This window comes from Sorex araneus, chromosome 9 (assembly GCF_027595985.1).
Source record: "Sorex araneus isolate mSorAra2 chromosome 9, mSorAra2.pri, whole genome shotgun sequence".
Taxonomy (NCBI): domain Eukaryota; kingdom Metazoa; phylum Chordata; class Mammalia; order Eulipotyphla; family Soricidae; genus Sorex; species Sorex araneus.
In genome coordinates this window covers 4,557,632-4,576,727 of record NC_073310.1, presented here as the reverse complement: position 1 = coordinate 4,576,727, position 19,096 = coordinate 4,557,632, and the positions used below count along the sequence as shown (strand labels likewise).

Below are 19,096 nucleotides of genomic sequence, written 5' to 3'. Positions count from 1 at the left end.
CCGACCATCTGGGAGGGAAGGAGGAAGCGGACCCTGGAGGGTCTGTAGGTTGCGGGGGTGGGTTGCGGGGTGGCAAGGGTGGGGCCCACGGCTACCAAGGTGTGCCGGGACTTAATGGGTCACCGAGTTCGGACAGTCGATGAAAAGCAACGTTAGTCTCGTCCGCGCCTCCCAGGGTCGTTCACTGCTGTGCTTGACCGAGGCTTCGGAGCGCTGCCCACTGCTCTTGAACGTGGAGGATGCAGCTGTGGGCGAAAGCAACCCGACCCCGACCCCCCCCATCCCCCCAGCTCGCCCGCAGAGCTCATACGATTGATTGATTGATTGATTGATCGAACGATCGTCTCCCCGGGATGTTTCACGTGCGACTCCCGATATCTTTCCCGGGTTTGGGTTTTGCTGATTGCAGAGACCGATCGCACAGATTTCCTTTTTTTTTTTTTTTTTTTTTTTTTTTTTGCTTTTTGGGTCACACCCAGCGATGCTCAGGGGTTACTCCTGGCTCTGCACTCAGGAATTACTCCTGGCGGTGCTTGGGGGACCATATGGGATGCCGGGGATCGAACCTGGGTCGGCCGCGTGCAAGGCAAACGCCCTACCGCTGTGCTATCGCTCCGGCCCCCCTTTTCTTTTTGTTTTTAAGGTTTACTTTTATTTATTTGTTTTGGGGCCACACCCGGCTGTGCTCCAGGCTCTGTACTCAGGGATCACTCCTGGAGGTGCTTTTGGGGGACCAGGTGGGGTGCCGGGGATCGAACCCAGGTGGACAGCGGGCAAGGCCTTCCCTGCTGTGGCATCGCTCTGGTCCCTTACATAGATTTTCATGGCAAGAAACTAAAACCAGTGCTTAAGAAAGAGGACCGCTAAAGGGCTTCGGAAGTCAGGGTTAGTAAGGGATCGTGGCTTCTCTTCATTTTGAGCTCAACGCAGTTTCACGTGGGGTTTTCGAGAAATTGGTTCATCTGGGCTTAATCACCGTCACACCTTTCCTGAAGCTCTTGCTGGTGCCTTTGCTCTGAGGGTGTGCTGTCACTGGAACAGCCCAGCGTTCTGCGCCGGGGTAGCTGTTGGCTGTCTGCTAAGCACTGCAGTGGCCCCAGAAGTGAGTGAGATGGACAAGGACAGGGTGTCTTCTTAACCTTGGGGGAGCAAAGTGGGAAGGGAAAGTAATCAAAAGATACATTGATTAAGAGCGATTAAAAGCTACACCGAGAGAGCTCAGGAACATTTGTTATTGGGCATTAATTATTCATACGTTATTTAGCTGGGGAAATGTCTGATGAGGAGATCAAAACGAAGACTCTAGCTTCAGCTGCAGCCTGTTTAGAAGGGAAGTCACCAGGGGAGAAAGCAGCCATCATCCATCAGCACCTTGGCCGCCGGGAAATGACAGATATGATTATTGAGACCATGAAGTCCAACTCAGGTATGCTTTCTCAACCTCAGGTGTATGCTTTTTTTTTTTTTTCTGCTTTTTCTTTTTGGTGTCAGGAATTGAACGCAGGGCCTTATGTGTGCCCACACCCCACAAGGCTCTCCTTTGTAATCTGAACCTCTTGTTGCCAGTTTCACCCATGATGTTGATTGATCCCATGATTTTTGACCTCTAGCATACTTGTAACTGTCTGTGTTCCTTACATAAGGAACATTTTTAGCTTCTAAATTAGTCCCAAGAAGCCGGGTTGATAATGTTAGTCAGTGCAGAGAGCTGCTTGCTGCCTGCGTCAGGGGCGGGTCCTGTACAAACCCAGACCCTGATGGTCTGGCTGTTAGCTCTCCGTCAGTCAGGGAACGGCTGTATGCTCCAGTGCAGGGGTCTGGTGGTCCCAGCCGGTGGGCTTGGTAGTCAGTTTGAATAGGAGTGTGTGATAGGGTTGACAACCAGCTTTTATTGTACTCCCGAAGTTAAGATCCATCCCTGAGTTTCTGAGGACCAGAATAAGATTTTTATCAAAGAGCTTTTTCAAATTGAGATATGCTAGGGCCAGAGAGATGATCCAGCAGGAAGGGCACTTGCCTTACATGCAACTGACCCGAGTTTAACACCTGATACCCACGTGGTCCCCCTAGCAGAACAAAGACAAACAAACAAAAAAAAAACCAAAAAATCAAATTGAGGTGTCTCAAAACTTGGCTATTTTTGGGGAGGGGCACACATAGTGTTGCTCAGGAGTTACTCCTGGCTTCGGCTCAAAGATCACTTTTGGTGGCCTCAGGGGACCATATGGGACACCAGGGATCAAACCCGGTCAGCCACAGACAAGGTAAGCACCCTACCCACTGTACTATCGTTTCAGCCCCAACTTGACTCTCCTAAAATATTATTTCTCTCTTTCTGTCTGTTTTTCCACACCCAGCTGTGTTCTGCACTTAAGGACTCATCCTGACAGTGTTTGGGGACCATATGGGATGCCAGGGAGCAACCCCTGTTGGCTCCTTGCAAGACAAGCACCTTTTCCACTGCACTTTCTCTCCAGACTCTCAAAAAAAAATTTTTTTTTTTAAATTTTTAAGTGTATTTGTTGATTTGGGTGCTGTACCCAGTGGTGCTTGGGGGCTGTCTGTCTACCTCCTATGAATAGAATTCTCTTTGTTTTTTTGTTTCTTTGGCGGGGAGGAGGGTGGAGGGTGTGTGTGTGTGTGTGTGTGAGAGAGACATTCAGAGGTACTTGAGCTACTCCCAGCTCAGTCATTCCCTGATGTGCAAAGTACCATGTGGTGTCAGGGAATAAGCCCAGGCTTCTTTCATGTGACACACGTGTACTCACCCTTTGAGCTGTCTCCCTGGCTTGATAGTTCATCATGAAATTCACACAGTTCTTCCCCAAGTGATGTTTCTTCTGACTCAGTAGTTTCATTAGAATCTTCCTACATACATCTTACCAGTTTATAATCTGATGTTTTTTTTTTAATTTTTGATAGATGAGCTGAAAGCTACAGAAACAACTTCCACTGCCCAGAGAAGTAAAGATCAAAGTAAAGAGTGCATGAGCACCGCTCCTGACTCGCCATCCAAACAGCTTCCAGACCAGATTTCATTCTTCAGTGGAAATCCATCAGTTGAAATAGTACATGGTATTATGCACCTATACAAAACAAAGTAAGATTATCCTGTTAGGATTGATCTACTTCACCTTAAGACAGAGAAGTCTTGTGTCTCAAAGAGAAATGGGTACTTAGGCTCCCAAAGGCTACCACGTACATATGTTGTTTTAGAGGGTTCTTAGGTGTTTTATACTTCTAATCTTTTAGATTTGGTCCAAGCTTTTCCTTATAAGAGAAATGTGTAGGGGCCAGAGCAATAGTACAGCGGGTAGGACACTTGTCTTGCACGCAGTTGACCAGGTTCGATCCCTGGCATAACTCATGAGATTTCCAGGTGTGACCCAAAAAGCCAAGAAAAAGATAGACATGCAGATAGCTTGGAAAATGTGTAAAATATATAGTCTGGGAAGGTAGGACATAATTCATTGGTAAGAAAATTGAGAAACTAAAAGAAGGAAAATTTAAGTTATAAATGATCCATAACATCATTGTGGTCATAAGCCCACACCAAATCTTCACTAGAGATTGCTGAGAAGTCAGATGTGTTGCAATTTCATCATTAAAAAATTCTTTCCCCCACTCTTCTATATGGGCCTAATAAAGGTTGCTGGAGACCAAAGGAGAGGAAGCATTTGGCGGGGTAATTTACAAGCTGGGCCGGCAGCTCCTTGGATAATTGGTAGCTAATCTCTCAGAGACTGTCTTTGTCCTGACTTGTTTGCTGGCCTCTTGCTGAAAAGCCGGGATACTAGGTTAGCCGTTTGGGACACAGCTGAGGAAGTGCAGAGGGAGTGTCAGAAGCAGATTGCACTGGGCGATGTTCTCTTTCTCTCTTCAGCAGTTTTGCCCCAGCAACACATACCAGAATCTTCATTAACAACCTCAGCTTTGGGTTTTTTTCCTCTTCTAGTCCTTTCAAGAGAAGGTCATCATTAGAGTTGTGCTTCGGAGCTATCTAATGACAAACTGTTTTTGAAAAGCTAATGAAAATGAACTATTTTCCTAGTACAGTTTTCTAACCATAATAAACCATTGAATATTTCAAAGCTTACCTTGAACTCCATTCCAGGTCTGTTTAAGAGCTTCTGCATTTGCCCATATTGTGTGTTTTTAGATAAAGTAGCAAGCTGTACATATACCTCGATGTGTGCGGTATTGCAAGTTTATGTTGCTTGGGCATAAAAGTTGTCCAGTGTTGTCTGCACTAACCCTCCCTTTATTCACGATAGTCTGATTATTGTCGTTTTAGTAAGATGACCTCTTTGAAAGAAGACGTGAGGCGCAGTGCCATGCTGTGTATTCTCACAGTCCCTGCTACAATGACCAGCCATGACCTTATGAAGTTCGTTGCCCCATTTAATGAAGTAATTGAACAAATGAAAATCATCAGAGACTCTACTCCAAATCAGTACATGGTACTGATAAAGTTCAGTGCACAGGTAAAAGTTTTTTAGAATCTCTGCCATGGGGCCCAGAGCACTAGTGCAGTGGATAGGGCGCTTGCCTTACTCAAAACCCACCTAGGTTCCAAGCCCTGAGCACTGCCATCTGTGGCCAAAAAAAAAAAAAAAAGTCTGCCACTGAAACTATTTTGAAGCTGCTTAGTACTGTGTGACTTACTGTGTTTTGTAATTAAGATTCTTAAATGCAAAGAATGTTAAGAATTTCTGGATATTTGCGCTGTGTCAAAGTCTGGTCTCAGAGGGCTGAAGTGCATGCTTTGCATGCTGGAGGTGTGGGGTCAGTCCCAGGCACCACGTGGTCTCTGAAGCAGCAGGCTAGAGTAGCCCCTCAGTACCACCTTGTTTGACCCCCAAGAATAACAGCTTGCCTACTTAGATGGGGGGTGGGGTGGGAGGGGGGTGTATTGGGGTTCTTGGTAGTGGAACGGGTGCACTGGTGAAGGGATGGTGGTTTAATCAGTATTTGACTGTGACTTAAACCTGAAAGCTTTGTATTTTTTTTCTTGTTTTCACGGTGGTTCAATAAAATATTTCTTTTAAAAAAAAAAAAAAAGAATAACAGCTTGCCTAGGGAGAGGAAAGTTTATCTGGTATTGGTAGGTTTTGCGACAAGCCTTGTCCCTCTGAAGAGGCCTGGTTGCTTCGCCCCGCGGTGGCCTGCAGCCAGGTCCTGGTGGTGCTGGAGGCCGCGGGCCTCGCCTGTAGTCATTGCCCTTTGTTACACAAGTGCTTTTGCTCCAGGTGATTAGCTGTTTTGGTTTTGATTTTGGTTTTGAAGCCACACCCTGCATGCTTCAGGGATTGCTCCTGACTCTGCATTCAGGACTCACTCCTGGCAGTGCTCAGGGGACCACATGGAGTTGGGGCAGGGGTGGGTGGGGGGTTTCGAACCTGGGTTGTTCACATGCAGGGCATGCACCATATCCGCCTTACTATGGCTCCAGCCCCGATTAGCCTTTCTTGATCGTTCAGCTCATTTGGTAGTATTGAAAAAGCAAAAGAGTGAAGAATCCTGAAGTATTGATACACAGAACACCATCAAACTGAAAGGAAAAGCCAGGAAGCTTACCGTGGCTGTAAAAATTCTGTGTCCTATGAGGGTAGAGAGTTAGGACTTTTGCCTGGTACAAACTTAATTCTCTTCGGGGCTGGAGCGGTAGCACAGCAGGTACAGTGTTTGCCTTGCATGCGGCCGACCCGGGTTCAATCCCCGGCATCCCATATGGTCCCCCAAGCACTGCCAGGAGTAATTCCTGAGTGCAAAGCCAGGAGTAACCCCTGAGCATCGCTGGGTGTGACCCAAAAAGAAAAATAAATAAATAAATAAATAAAAGTAAAGCAAACTTAATTCTCTTCCTAGGGGTTGACATTATGACATTGCCTTTTGTAGAGTACCCCGTCTCCCCCAGATGCGGCTTGTCTATAAGGTCCCTCTGACTGCATGCAGCTATGAGGGCACGGAACCCAGAAAAGCAGAGGTGGTTCAGCTGCCTTTAAAGACTGCTGAGTAGGGGCTGGAGTGATAGCATAGCGGGTAGGGCGTTTGCCTTGCACGCGGCCGACCCGGGTTCAAATCCCAGCATCCCATATGGTCCCCTGAGCACCGCCAGGAGTAATTCCTGAGTGCAGAGCCAGGAGTAACCCCTGTGCATCGCCAGGTGTGACCCAAAAACCAAAAAAAAAAAAAATAAAAAAATAAATAAATAAATAAAGACTGCTGAGTTAACGAAACTCGGCGATAGTACAGTGGGAAGGGCGCTTGCCTTGCACGTGGCTGACCTGGGTTCAATCCCTGGCATCCCATGTGGTCCCCTGAGTGCTGCCAGGATTCAAAAACTGCTGATTTCTGGATCTAGCGAGATGGCACTTGCTTTCCACACAGCCAGCCCGGTCTGGCATCCCATATGGCCCCCTGAGCACCACGAGCAGTGACGCCTCTGAGTGAAGAGCCAGGAGGAACCCCTGAGCATTGCCAGGTATAGCCTAAAAACCAAAAAAAAAAAAAAGTTTAGAGACCTGAGCAGTAGTACAGCAGATAGGGCATTTACTTTGCATGCAGCCAACCCGGGTTTGATCTCCAGCACCTCATATGGTTCCCAAGCCTGCCAGGAGTAATCCCTGAGCACAGAGTCAGAAATAAGCTCTGAACACTGTAGGGTGTGGTCCCCAAAATTACTGAGTTTAAGACTTGGATTCTTCTCAGTTCCTGACACTAAGGCCAGACCAAAATTTGTTTTGTCAGTGCACATGTCCATTAACACTTCAATCCCCTTGTTCACTATCTTTTAGCAAGAGAAGGAGCCTGTTAATGTTTTAATTTATTTTGGGGGCACATCCGGTCGGTGGTGCTCACAGACTGCTCCCAGCTTTGGGTTTGGAGGTTGCTCCTGGTGGTACTTGGAATACCATGTGATACCAGAGATCAAACTGACACCTCCTGCATATAACCTCCAGCTGGTTGAAGCTAGCTTTTCTGCCCCACTATTCATCTGGGATCTCTTGGACCGTGACCATAATTTTGGCTTCTGGTACGACATACTGGGTTATTTAAGGCTTTTTGACGGGGCCAGAGAGATAGTACAGCCTATAGCGCTTTTGCACTTGCCTGACCTGGGTAATCAATCCCCCCGGTATCCCATAGGGTTCCCCAGGCACTGTCAGAGGTACTTTCTGTGATGCAGGGACAGAAGTGATCCCTGAGCACCTCTGGGTGTGCTCTAAAAACAAACAAAAAAGGTTTCTTGAGGGGTCCTTATCTGTCATGTCTTATTGTTATGGAAGTAAGAAGGAGATAAAAAGAGGAGAGAGTTTGACTCTATGCCAGTTCCACTGGTCTTTTATTTTTTTCTTAACATAGATGCTTTTTTTTTTTTTTTATGTTGGGGGCTACCTGGAGGTGCTTGGGGGTGGTGGAAAGTGCCAAAGTCACTCTGCTATATTCAGCTTGGCAGTGTGGGGGAACTGTTCTGAGGCCGGGTGATATTCTGATGCTCATTGCCACCTGTTCTGGGAGCCCCTAGAACCATGTCCAGCCTTGCTGAGAGACTGTGCAGTTAGTGGAATAAAACTTAAAAACCTTAAGTTTACAGTACACGCATCTCTCCTTGAACTGTCTCCTCAAACTCTGACGCGCCTGGGTTTTTTTTTTTTTTTTTTTTTTTTTTTTAATTTCGGGGTGGCTTTTTGGCCATGCCCAGCAATGCTCAGGGGTTACTCCTGGTTCTGCTCTCAGGAATTATTCCTGGCGGGCTCAGAGGACCATGTGGGATGCCAGGGAGAGAACTCAGGTCAACTGTGTGCAAGGCAAGCGCCATCACTCTCTCTGTTATCTCCTCAGCCCCCTGATACTTAAAAGGGGTCTCTTGGAGGGCTTGGGAGGGAGCTCAGTGGGCAGAGCGTATGCTTTGCACGTGGGAGGCCTGAGTTTGATCTCTGACACCATATGCTCCCTCGAGCACTGCTCCAGGAGCTCTCTAGCAGAGAGCCTGAGCTGAGAGTCGCTCCTGAGCACACCAGGTATGGCTCTATTCTCTCCCCCTCACCAAATAACAGCTCTGTGAGGCTCAGTGCTGGGCACACACTTTGCATGCTAAAGCCCCAGGTTCAGTCCCTGATATCATCTGCTCCCCAACACCATCGGGAATGAAACCTAAGTACCACGCCAGGAATTCCCCTTCAGGCACAGCTGGTTTGGGCACAAAAATTGAAAAATAGGATAAAGGCTCTCTTTCATAACAGTCATTGGTTATAATTTGATTCCCAGCTTTGCAAAAATAAGTGTTTTCAGCAGCTGTGGAAGTGCTAATGACAGGTGGGGAGTGGGGGCTGACCATTGGTGGTTGTAAAATAGGTGCCAGCTCGTTGCAGTGGGTAGATACTGCTAGTTCAAGTGAAATTCACTGCACAGTACAGGGATTCAGGTACTTGCCTTGCACACAGCCTACCCCGGTTCAAATCCCCAGCATCATATATGGTCCCCTAAACACTTCCAGGAGTGATCTCTGAACACCACCAGGTGTGGTCCAAAATCCCAAAACAGCAAAACTCACAAATTAGGAAACATTATGAGACTGTAGGATATTAACCTGCAGAGTTCCATTAGCATTGGATTTGCTTTCCTAGATGTTACTTTGGGCAGATGGTTTTTCTCCTAAGCATAAAGTTTTAAAACCAATGAAGCAAATAATTGAAGCTCTGCATTATGAACGTAAAGCAAGTTTTCTAACTCTTGATTTTTTTCCTTTTTCCCCATTGGTGGACCTAGACTGACGCAGATAGCTTTTATATAGCGTGCAATGGCCGCCAGTTCAACTCAATCGAAGATGATGTTTGCCAGTTGGTCTACGTGGAACGGGCTGAAGTGCTGAAATCTGAGGATGTAAGTGTGAATGGTTCTTATGTCTGGAATAAGCTTCAGATCGCTGTAAAGCCAATGTTAAGATACCTGTGGAGGGGCTGGAGCAATAGCACAGCGGGTAGGGCGTTTGCCTTGCACTCGGCCGACCCGGGTTCAAATCCCAGCATCGCATATGGTCCCCTGAGCACTGCCAGGAGTAATTCCTGAGTGCAGAGCCAGGAGTAACCCCTGTGCATCGCCGGGTGTGACCCAAAAAGCAAAAAAAAAAAAAAAAAAAGATAAAAAAAGATAGCTGTGGAACTAAACTGTCCAGAATACACCCGTCTTTGGAGTCAGAAAGTAGATCAGTGGTGCCCAGAAGAGAGCCGTGGGAAGTAATTGCTAATGAAGCTTCATCTGGGGTTCTAGAATGTTCTAGGAATGTACTGATAGTTGTGAATATTCTAAGAATATCTTATGAATATAGTAAAACCAGTGAATTGTGCACTCAAATACTGTGTGACTTGTGTCTCAGTTGTTAAAATTTTTCCAGTGTTAGAGGAAAAAAAAATCAATAAAAAAGATTGCCTGGAGCATAACATAGGCATCTTAATTTTATTTTTTAAAGCATCTTAACTTTTAATAGGAATCCTCAATTCTCATCTGGATTCTGTTTCGAATGCAATTTGAAATTGCTGTTTTCCCTCTGGGAACCTTTCCTTATAGCATATGCTCACTTGAATCTTAATGTAAAGTAGAGACTTAGCTCTACAGTTTGAAGATTTCCTTTACTTTAAAGTAGATCTGGAAAAAAAAAAAAGATCTTAGGGCCGGAGCAATAGTACAGCGGGTAGGGCGTTTACCTTGCATGTGGCTGACCCAGGTTCAATCCCTGGAATCCCATATGGTCTCCCAAGCACTGCCAGGAGTAATTCCTGGGTGCAGAGCCAGGAGTAACCCCTGAGCATTGCCAAGTGTGACCCAAGATGCAAAAAAGAAAAAAAAAAGTGTATCTCATTTAAAACAAGGGTTTAGGGGCTGGAGCAATAGCACAGCGGGTAGGGCGTTTGCCTTGCACGCGGCCAACCCGGTTCAAATCCCAGCATCCCATATGGTCCCCTGAGCACCGCCAGGAGTAATTCCTGAGTGCAGAGCCAGGAGTAACCCCTGTGCATCGCCAGGTGTGACCCAAAAAGCAAAAAATAAATAAATAAATAAAAATAAAACAAGGGTTTAGTCAAGCCAATCAAATAAACAAGCAAAGTCAGTAATTCATATGGAGAGAATGAATGTGTGAGAATCACAAAGTAAAGTAGATCTGAACTTCTTTTACCTTGAAATCAGCTTGATGGAAATAAGATTGTGTCATTAGATTATGTGTGATAAAATTGGACCTCCCTTTTGCCAAGTACCAGGCAAGGCCTCAGTTTTAGATCTTTTTTAAATGAGCATGGCTTGGGGCTGGAGTGATAGTACAGCGGGTAGGGCATATGCCGTGCACGCGGTTGACCCAGGTTCGATTCCCAGCATCCCATATGGTCCACTGAGCACCGCCAGGGATAGTTCCAGAGTGCAGAGCCAGGAGTGACCCCTGAGCATCGCTGGGTGTGACCCAAAAAGAAAAAAATAAAAAAAGCATGGCTTATTTAAAGACTTTCCTTTTGGATATCCATTCTTTCCGGGGGGGGGGCGGGGTACGCACATCCAGTGGTATTCAGACTCTGCTCTTAGCAGTTACTCCTGGTGGCCTCAGGGGACCATATCGGGGCTGGGAATCCCTTGTGTGTTGGCGTGTGCAAGGCGGGAGCCCTGTCTGCTATACTGTCTCTCTGGCCCCTGAATATGTGCTTTGGAGAGATCTCAGATTAATGGGATTTTTCTCTGTACCACCTTCATCTATCTGCCTCTTGCCTTTCCTGCCTACCTCAGTACGGCCTGTGCATTTCAGAGCTGCACAGCTAAAGTCAGGGTTTGCTAACTTAGGGGTAACTTTTTTTTTCCCCCACCGAGACAGATAGGCCGTGTTTCACACCTGTTAAGCTTCCTGTGCTTTTTTTTGTCTGTTGGGTTTGGTTTACAGTACCCGTGACCAGGCCCAGTGTCTCACGCACGCAAGCTGTGCTCAGCCCCGCACCGCGGCCCCGGCTCTGCTTCCTGTACTTTCCTCATAGTATTTTAGGCGATTGGTAACTACTTTTAGGTTTTATTTATTTGGTTTGCGAGCTATACCTGGCAATGCCCAGGGATTATTTCTGGCTCTGTGCTCAGGGAATTACCCCTGGTAGTGCTCGGTGGACCCTATGGGATACTGGGGATTGAAATTGGGTCGGTGATGTGCGAGGCAAATGCCCTACCTCACTATATTATTCTGGCCCCAGTAACTGCTTTTAGATTTTTTTAAATTTTTGTTTCAAGTGCTGTGTCCCGTAAGGACAGGGACTGGACTGTCTTTTTCCCCCTTTGACTTACTTTACCTATGTTTTGTTTGCTTTGCTACACACCTAGAACAGCGTCTGGCACACACAGCAGAGGCTCGATAAGTATGTGTTAAATGAGTAAATAAATAACAGCGGTGTTGATGATACTATTAGCACTTAGTAGAAAGTGTTGGGTCTTAATTTGCTCTGTGGGAAGTGAGCCAGCTCTCGTACTACCCAGTTCTCTTCCTCTGTGCACTAAGCATAAGAGGTGCTTTGGGTTGGAGCTACGAGTCCGGTGACACCTTGTAGATTCATTTCCGGAATGTCAGCTCCACGAGGACAAGAATCTTTGCTTCAGTCCCCACCATATCCCAGTGTTGGTGCACGGTGCTGGGAATCTAGGGGCTCGGTCACTTTTTTTTTTTTTTTTTTTTTTTGCTTTTTGGGTCATACCCAGCGATGTTCAGGGGTTACTCCTGGCTCTGCACTCAGGAATTACTCCTGGCAGTGCTTGGGGGACCATATGGGATGCTGGGGATCGAACCTGGGTCGGCCGCGTGCAAGGCAAACGCCCTACCCACTGTGCTATCGCTCCGGCCCCTCGGTCACTATTTGTGAATAAAATTTCACCTGCGTAAATTATTTGCAGAGCAGTTATGTTGAGAACCCCTGACCAGCAGTCAGAAAACTACAGAAAACTCATTAAAAAAAACCCAGAGCCCTGGGGCTGGAGAGATAGCACAGCGGGTAGGGTGTTTGCCTTGCACGCGGCCGACCCGGGTTCAAATCCCAGCATCCCATATGGTCCCCTGAGCACGGCCAGGAGTAATTCCTGAGTGCAGAGCCAGGAGTAACCCCTGTGCATTGCCAGGTGTGACCCAAAAAGAAAAAAAAAAAACAACCCAGAGCCCAACACCCTCGAGCTGTGGACAGAAGGCGCCTAATGATTCTGCCCCGCAGGGTGCCAGCCTCCCCGTGATGGACCTGACGGAGCTGCCCAAGTGCACCGTGTGTCTGGAGCGCATGGACGAGTCCGTGAACGGCATCCTTACCACGCTCTGCAACCACAGCTTCCACAGCCAGTGTCTGCAGCGCTGGGACGACACCACGTGAGTGCAGCAGCTCGGCCCCGCCCCTGCCGCAGAGGGAAGCGCTCACGCCACCCGCTCCCAGCACTCCACTCCCCAAACCTGGACCCCTGGGTGGTGACACGAGGCCGCACGGGAGTGCCTCTGGTTTTCTTCTTCCTGTTCCTCATCTCACGTGGAACTCGGCAGTCTTGGGCCAAGTTCCTGGTGGTCTGCTTATTGTGGAATTAGGAAATTTTGTGAAGTTTCCCAAAGCAGCGCGAGTTGTTTCCATTCGGAAGCTCGACAGTGGGGGGGGGGGGGGGGGGGCGGGGAAAGGGACCTGACTTAGCTTTAAGCACTTATTTCACTGTATCACTATCATCCCATTCCTCATCGATTTGCTTGAGCAGGCACCAGTAACGTCTCCATTGTGAGACTTGTTGAGCTCTTATACTAAAATAAAATTTACAGCTAAAAATCTCTTTTTAGTGGAGCAGGGGTCTTCATCCTGCAATAACAGGGGTCCACCAGGACTACATCTTCATTTTGGGGGAGGGGGTCACATCCGGCATTGCACAGGGGTTGCTCCTGGCTCATACACTCAGGAATCCTGGCAGTGCTCGGGGGACCATATGAGATGCTGGGAATTGAACCCGGGTTGGCCGCGTGCAAGGCACACGCCCTCCCCGCTGTGCTATCGCTCCAGCCCCCAGGACTACATCTTGCGGTGTTTAGGGGGTGCCCAGGCTTGCCAGGTTGAAGCCAGGACCCAACTGTGCGTGCCAGTCACCAGCTGCGTCCCTTGAGCTCTCTCTGCAGTCTCAGTTCTCTTTCCTCCCAAGACTGACGTTGCCTGTTCCTTTAGAAAGCTGTCTTCTCAACCGGATCATAGCAAGCGGAGGTTTTCGATTTTTTACACTATCCACGTGGCAGGATTCACAAAGCAGGAGGCACATATTTTGGGAGGAAATCCTAGCTATCTCACCAGGAAGATCAGATAACAACTCTGAAGTATTTTTGGAAGGGTAGGCAGGAAGACCTTTTTTTAAACAGCAGTACAGCGTTACTGTTTTATACTTCATGATGCTACGTTATGCCTCCCACACAAGTGCTTTGATTTGAATAAATAATTTAATAAAAATAGATGTGCGCCAGAGTGATCGTATAGTAGGTAGGCATGCATCCAACTCCGATTCGATCCCCTGCGTCCCATATTGTCCCCTGAGCCAGCCAGAAGTAGTAAAACCTGAGTGCAGAGCCAAAAGTAACCCCTGAGCACCACCAGGTGTGGCCCCAAAACAAAAAGCAAGCAAAAATAAGTAATAGATGAGGTGGTATATCAGGTGGTATAGTCCAAGTAAACTTTGGGGGTCGGGGCTCCCAAGCAGAGCTCCAGGCCCAGGGGCCACGGTCAGCAGTACTTGGCCAAGTAGGCCAGAGGCCTCAGTGCTAGAACCCAGGGATGCGGTGCTGCTTGGACCTCTGGTACAGGACACCCCCCCCTCAGGGCTGCAGTGTTTGGGGTTCAGAGGCCTTCCGGAACTACGCCTGGTGGGGCGAGGGCTGGGGGTTGAGGCATGGTATGTTGAACAGGGTCCTATGCAAGCAAAGCATGTCCCCCAGATGCCTGTCCCCTCTGTCTCTGCCTCCCTCGTGTAGCACTGAGGTATTATTCCTGGGGCACTGCTGAAGCTACGCTGTCAGTGGTGCTGAAGGGGCTGTGGCCTGTCACATAAGAAGCTGCACCCCAGCCCTGGAGCCAGGCCCCCAGCTCCCCTCAATTGGGGAGGTCAAAAAAGCTTTTTCCAGGGCCGGAGCGATAGCACAGCGGGTAGGGCGTTTGCCTTGTACGCGGCCGACCCGGGTTCGATCCCCGGCATCCCATATGGTCCCCCAAGCACCGCCAGGAGTAATTCCTGAGTGTAAAGCCAGGAGTAACCCCTGAGCATAGCTGGGTGTGACCCAAAAAGGAAAAAAAAAAAAAGCTTTTTCCCCTTCCCATCGTTGTGGTGACTGGGAGTCTCCCAAACGTGCTCGCACACTTAGTCCCAGTGCACACTGGGGTCTGCACAGCACGGGTGCAGTTCTCCCACCCGTGGTGTGTCCCAGAGCTTACCTGTGGCATGTGGCACGGTACAGGGGACTAAACTCTAGTTCCTGTCCTCGAGGCAGGTACTCCACCATTTCAGCCACATCCCCAGGTACTCGCAATATTTTTTTCTTCCTCCCTTTCCCCCTGGCATAACAATTTAGGGAAAATCATCGTGACACAATATAGAAAATTAGATTTCAGGGGCTGGAGAGATAGCACAGCGGGTAGGGCGTTTGCCTTGCACGCGGCCGACCCGGGTTCAAATCCCAGCATCCCATATGGTCCCCTGAGCATGGCCAGGGGTAATTCCTTTCCTGAGTGCAGAGCCAGGAGTAACCCCTGTGCATTGCCAGGTGTGACCCAAAAAGCAAAAAAAAAAAAAAGAAAATTAGATTTCAGCATAAGTGTGTTGTGCTCTTAGACAGTTACCAGACTGGAAGCCAGAGAGCGAGTGGAACCGGTGAGGTGCTTGCCTTGCACATAGTCGACCCTGGTGTGATCCTTGGTACCACACATGGCGCACCAAACCCTGCCGGGAGTAAGCCCTGAGCACCATTAGTGTGGCCCTAAACCAAAAAAAATAACAAAATAAAAAGTGTAAGAGGACTATGGATGGGCTTCGGTGGTAGAGCACATGCCTTGCTTAGGCAGAACCCTGGGTTTGATCCATCACTGCCAAAAAAATAATACAGAATACAGGCTAGACAATCTCTAAAAGTCAGCCTGTGATTTTAGGTTCTGTGACAGCTGGGTTTTCGAATCTTTAATCTTTTCCATTTTCTCGGTGTCCTGGGTAGGTGCCCTGTTTGCCGGTACTGCCAGACTCCAGAGCCAGTGGAAGAAAATAAGTGTTTTGAGTGTGGTGTTCAGGAAGTAAGTAACAGGTGATGGGAAAGACTCAAGAACAAAGCTTGACTTGCCTGGGGTTTCCATCTGTTTCCATAGCTTAAATTCTTTCTGCAACTGGCTTCTTCTCTAGACAAAAATATAAATATGTAAGTTGTTTTACTCTTAAAATAATTTTTGCCTTTTATTTCTTGTTCTTTGAGAAAGTCCAGACTGTGCTCGCTTCGGCAGCACATACATGTATTAAAAGTGGAACAATGCCGAGAAGGCGAGCGGGTCCATATCTTTTTTCTTTTTTTCTTTTTGGGTCACACCCGGCATTGCACAGGGGGTTACTCCTGGCTCTGCATTCAGGAATTACTCCTGACAGTGCTCGGGGGACTATATGGGATGCTGGGAATTGAGCCCGGGTCGGCTTCGTGCAAGGCAAATGCCCTCCTTGCTGTGCTATTGCTCCAGCCCCAACGGTCCATGTTTTTTTACAAAAAGGAAAGTTTAGGCTTGTCTGGAACAAGAGGTCACCAGTCTTCAGTGCTTACTTTGCATACGGGAAACCTGGGTAGTATCCTCAGACCCACCGGGTCCCCGGAACGCCACCATAGCAAGCCTGAGGCACCACAGAACTGGGTGCTTTCCCCCATAGCCACAACTGAAGCCACAGCCCGAGCTGAGGAGCTCTCGCCAAGGTTGGAGCACACGCTGTGTGTGTGGAAACCCAGGGTAGAGCTACCATGGCATTCCAGGGCCCCCGAACACTTCCAGATGTGACCCCCAAACAGAAATAAATAAAGCTAGCCTCTACTAGTAATAAATTATGAGACTTTTCTCTGAGTGTTCACGTAGTTCCATAGATCAGAACAAGAAATGATTGGCCCATTATAAATTGCATTGTGTATCCGGCCCCCTTCTCACCCGAGTGGGCCAGACCATGTATTCCTCAGACTCCTTTTTGACTTTAAAATTGTAATTAAGATCTTACCTTCTTGGCAGAACCTGTGGATTTGCTTAATATGCGGCCACATAGGCTGCGGGCGGTATGTCAGTCGGCACGCGTACAAGCACTTCGAGGAGACCCAGCACACGTACGCCATGCAGCTCACCAACCACCGCGTCTGGGACTATGCTGGAGGTACGGAGCGTGTCCTGCTGCAGCCGTTCCTAGGACACTCCCTCGGAGCCTCTTCACGTGCACAGCTTGACGTCTCCCATGGCTGCGGCAAACTCAGATTCTCATGGTTCTCTCTAGGGCACGTGTCCTCTGACTAGCCAGAATTCCATACTGCAGAAAGAGCTAGTACTTCCACTGCACTTTGGGACTCTTCTTAAGTCAAGTAACTTAGGGCCGGAGAGAGAGGACAGGAGGAGTGGGGCGGCGGGGAAGGTTCTTGCACGTTGCTGACCTGCCTGGGTCAGAGTCCCACCAGGAGAGAGCCCTTTTCGCAGCATACCACCTGAGCACTGTCATGTGTTTCCCCAAAACCAAAAAAAGTAAATAGTGAACCTCAGTGATTCAGCCCACTCTTTTTTTTTTTTTGCTTTTGGGGTCACACCCAGCGATGCTCAGGGGTTACTCCTGGCTCTGCACTCAGGAATTACTCCTGGCGGTGCTTGGGGGACCATATGGGATGCCGGGGATCGAACCCGGGTCGGCCGAGTGCAAGGCAAACACCCTACCCGCTGTGCTATTGCTCCGGCCCCTATTCAGCCCACTCTTAAGGAAATACAGTGGAGTCTTGCATGTAGAACTGTAAAAATAAAAATATTGCTGCTGGAGAGATATACAGTGGGTAAGGTGCTTGCCTTGCATGAGGCCAGTCCAGATTTGATACCCGACACCACATTAGGTCCCTGAGAGCTGCCTGGTGTGGCCCAAAAACAATGACAATGATGATGATAATGTCAGAGGTGAAAGTATATGGAGTTGATGGAGGGTGTGTTGCTATATTGTTTTATGCGTGAATTCCTACATTAAGTTTTGTAAACCATAGTGCTTAAAATAAAATTTAGAAAAGATAAAAAATGTATAGAGGTATCTTTTTAGTCTGGAGGAACATGCTTAGGTGACTCCTTCTGTTTTTTAGATAATTATGTCCATCGACTGGTTGCAAGTAAAACTGACGGGAAAATAGTCCAGTACGAATGTGAGGGTGATACTTGCCAGGAAGAGAAAATCGATGCCTTACAATTAGAGGTAAGGTATTTCATCAGTAATATCCTGGGTTGCTTACTGCTTTTTAATATTCTAACTTGAAAGGGAGTTTAAACTTTTGATATTGTCATTTACCCTGCATGCAATTTTTTTTTAATTCTATTCTTGCTGTGAAGAATTATTGAAACCATTTCATTCTGTCCAGCTTTCCGAGCACCACCCAACATTCGAATGTCCAACATTTGAAGTTTCACTGTGCTTTAATTTCATTGTGATGTTCCTAGTTGTCTCAACCTCAGGTATAAGGCTTTTTTCCTCCTCCTCCTCCTCCTCCTCATCATCATCATCATCATCCTGTTGATTGTCGATTTTCTCAGTCGGTCTCAGTGACATCTCCATTCATCCCAGCCTTGAGATTTTAGAAGCCTCTCTACTCGTCCTTCCCAATGATGCTGCATTGGAGGCTCTTTCAGGGTCAGGGAGAATGAGACCCATCACTGTTACTAGTTTTGGCATATGAATATGCCACGGGGAGCTTGCCAGGCTCTCCCATGCAGGCAGGAAACTCTTGGTAGCTTGCCAGGTTCTTCGAGAGGGAGAAAAAGCCGCCGCGCACTTCGGGGGTCTTGGTTTTATATTTTCTAATAAAACCAAAAAATGAAATTCTCCCAGTTAGCCTCTCGCAGTGGCAGCTAAAAACTGAGCAATCTTGGTCATAATGAGGCAACCCAAATAGAATCTTTCCATGCCCAGGAAACTTTCTCATATTGGCTGGCAGTTTATGAAATTGAGACTAATTTATCTAAAGCCTTCTTTGCTTATTAAGGTTTGTCTCAAGCTCAGGCTAAGATTATTTCAGGAAACAAATTATTATAACCTGATATTTCTCCCTTGCACTAAGTTTCACCTATTTTAAAATTGATGTAGTATAAATTCTATGAGTTCCTTATCAATTTCACAAAAATATGATTATTATGAAAGAAAAATACCTTTGCCTTGAGAGGAATGTTTGTACTTTGTTGTATCAGGGATGAAAACCAGGCCTAACTTGTCTAAGCAAGTGGTCTTCTGCTAAGTCACATCTCTGTCCTCATATCTCCAGACTCTTTGGTTTGGGACCACAGTTAGCAGTGCTCGGGAGACCATATGGGAAGCCAAGGATTGAACCTGGGTTGACCAGGTGCAAGGCTAGCTCCATACCTGCTGGACTGTCTCTCCAGCTCTCCAGACTTAAAATCTGATAGACTCAGTGCAAAAGGCTGATCTTGCCAAACCCAGTGGTGCTCAGGGCTTACTCATGCCTCTGTACTTAGGTACTGGTACTTAGGTACTGGTGGGCTCAGGGGACCAAATGGAGTGCCGGGGATTGAACCCTGATTGGCTGCATGCAAGGCAAATGCCCTGCCTGTTGTACTGTGGCTCGGCCTCTCAAATGTTCTCTTAGCATCTAGTGATAATTATAATTTTTGTTTTACCTATTATAGTATATCCATTTGATTTGTATATGTTAAGCTACTCTTGGACTGGATTGATAGCACATTGGGTAGGGCCGTTACCTTGCATGCAGCCGACCCAGGTTCGTTTCCTCCGTCCCTCTCGGAGAGCCTGGCAAGCTACCGAGAGTATCCCACCCGCACGGCAGAGCCTGGCAAGCTACCTGTGACGTGTTCAATAT

At 47.6% G+C, this 19,096-nt stretch overlaps 2 protein-coding genes across 2 annotated transcripts in view; one reads left to right on the top strand and one right to left on the bottom strand.

Moving 5' to 3' along the window:
• ACAD10 (acyl-CoA dehydrogenase family member 10) overlaps positions 1–19,096 on the bottom strand; it is a 259,705-nt gene that overhangs the window by 33,200 nt on the left and 207,409 nt on the right. The window lies entirely within an intron of this gene.
• The window catches only part of BRAP (BRCA1 associated protein), a 34,741-nt gene that overhangs the window by 587 nt on the left and 15,058 nt on the right, over positions 1–19,096 (top strand). Inside the window, exons 2-9 of the mRNA XM_055146613.1 lie at positions 1,265–1,426; positions 2,923–3,100; positions 4,295–4,484; positions 8,773–8,886; positions 12,225–12,373; positions 15,224–15,299; positions 16,263–16,401; positions 17,354–17,463. Of these exons, the coding sequence (XP_055002588.1) occupies positions 1,265–1,426; positions 2,923–3,100; positions 4,295–4,484; positions 8,773–8,886; positions 12,225–12,373; positions 15,224–15,299; positions 16,263–16,401; positions 17,354–17,463 (1,118 nt within the window). The remainder of the gene's footprint in view (positions 1–1,264; positions 1,427–2,922; positions 3,101–4,294; positions 4,485–8,772; positions 8,887–12,224; positions 12,374–15,223; positions 15,300–16,262; positions 16,402–17,353; positions 17,464–19,096) is intronic.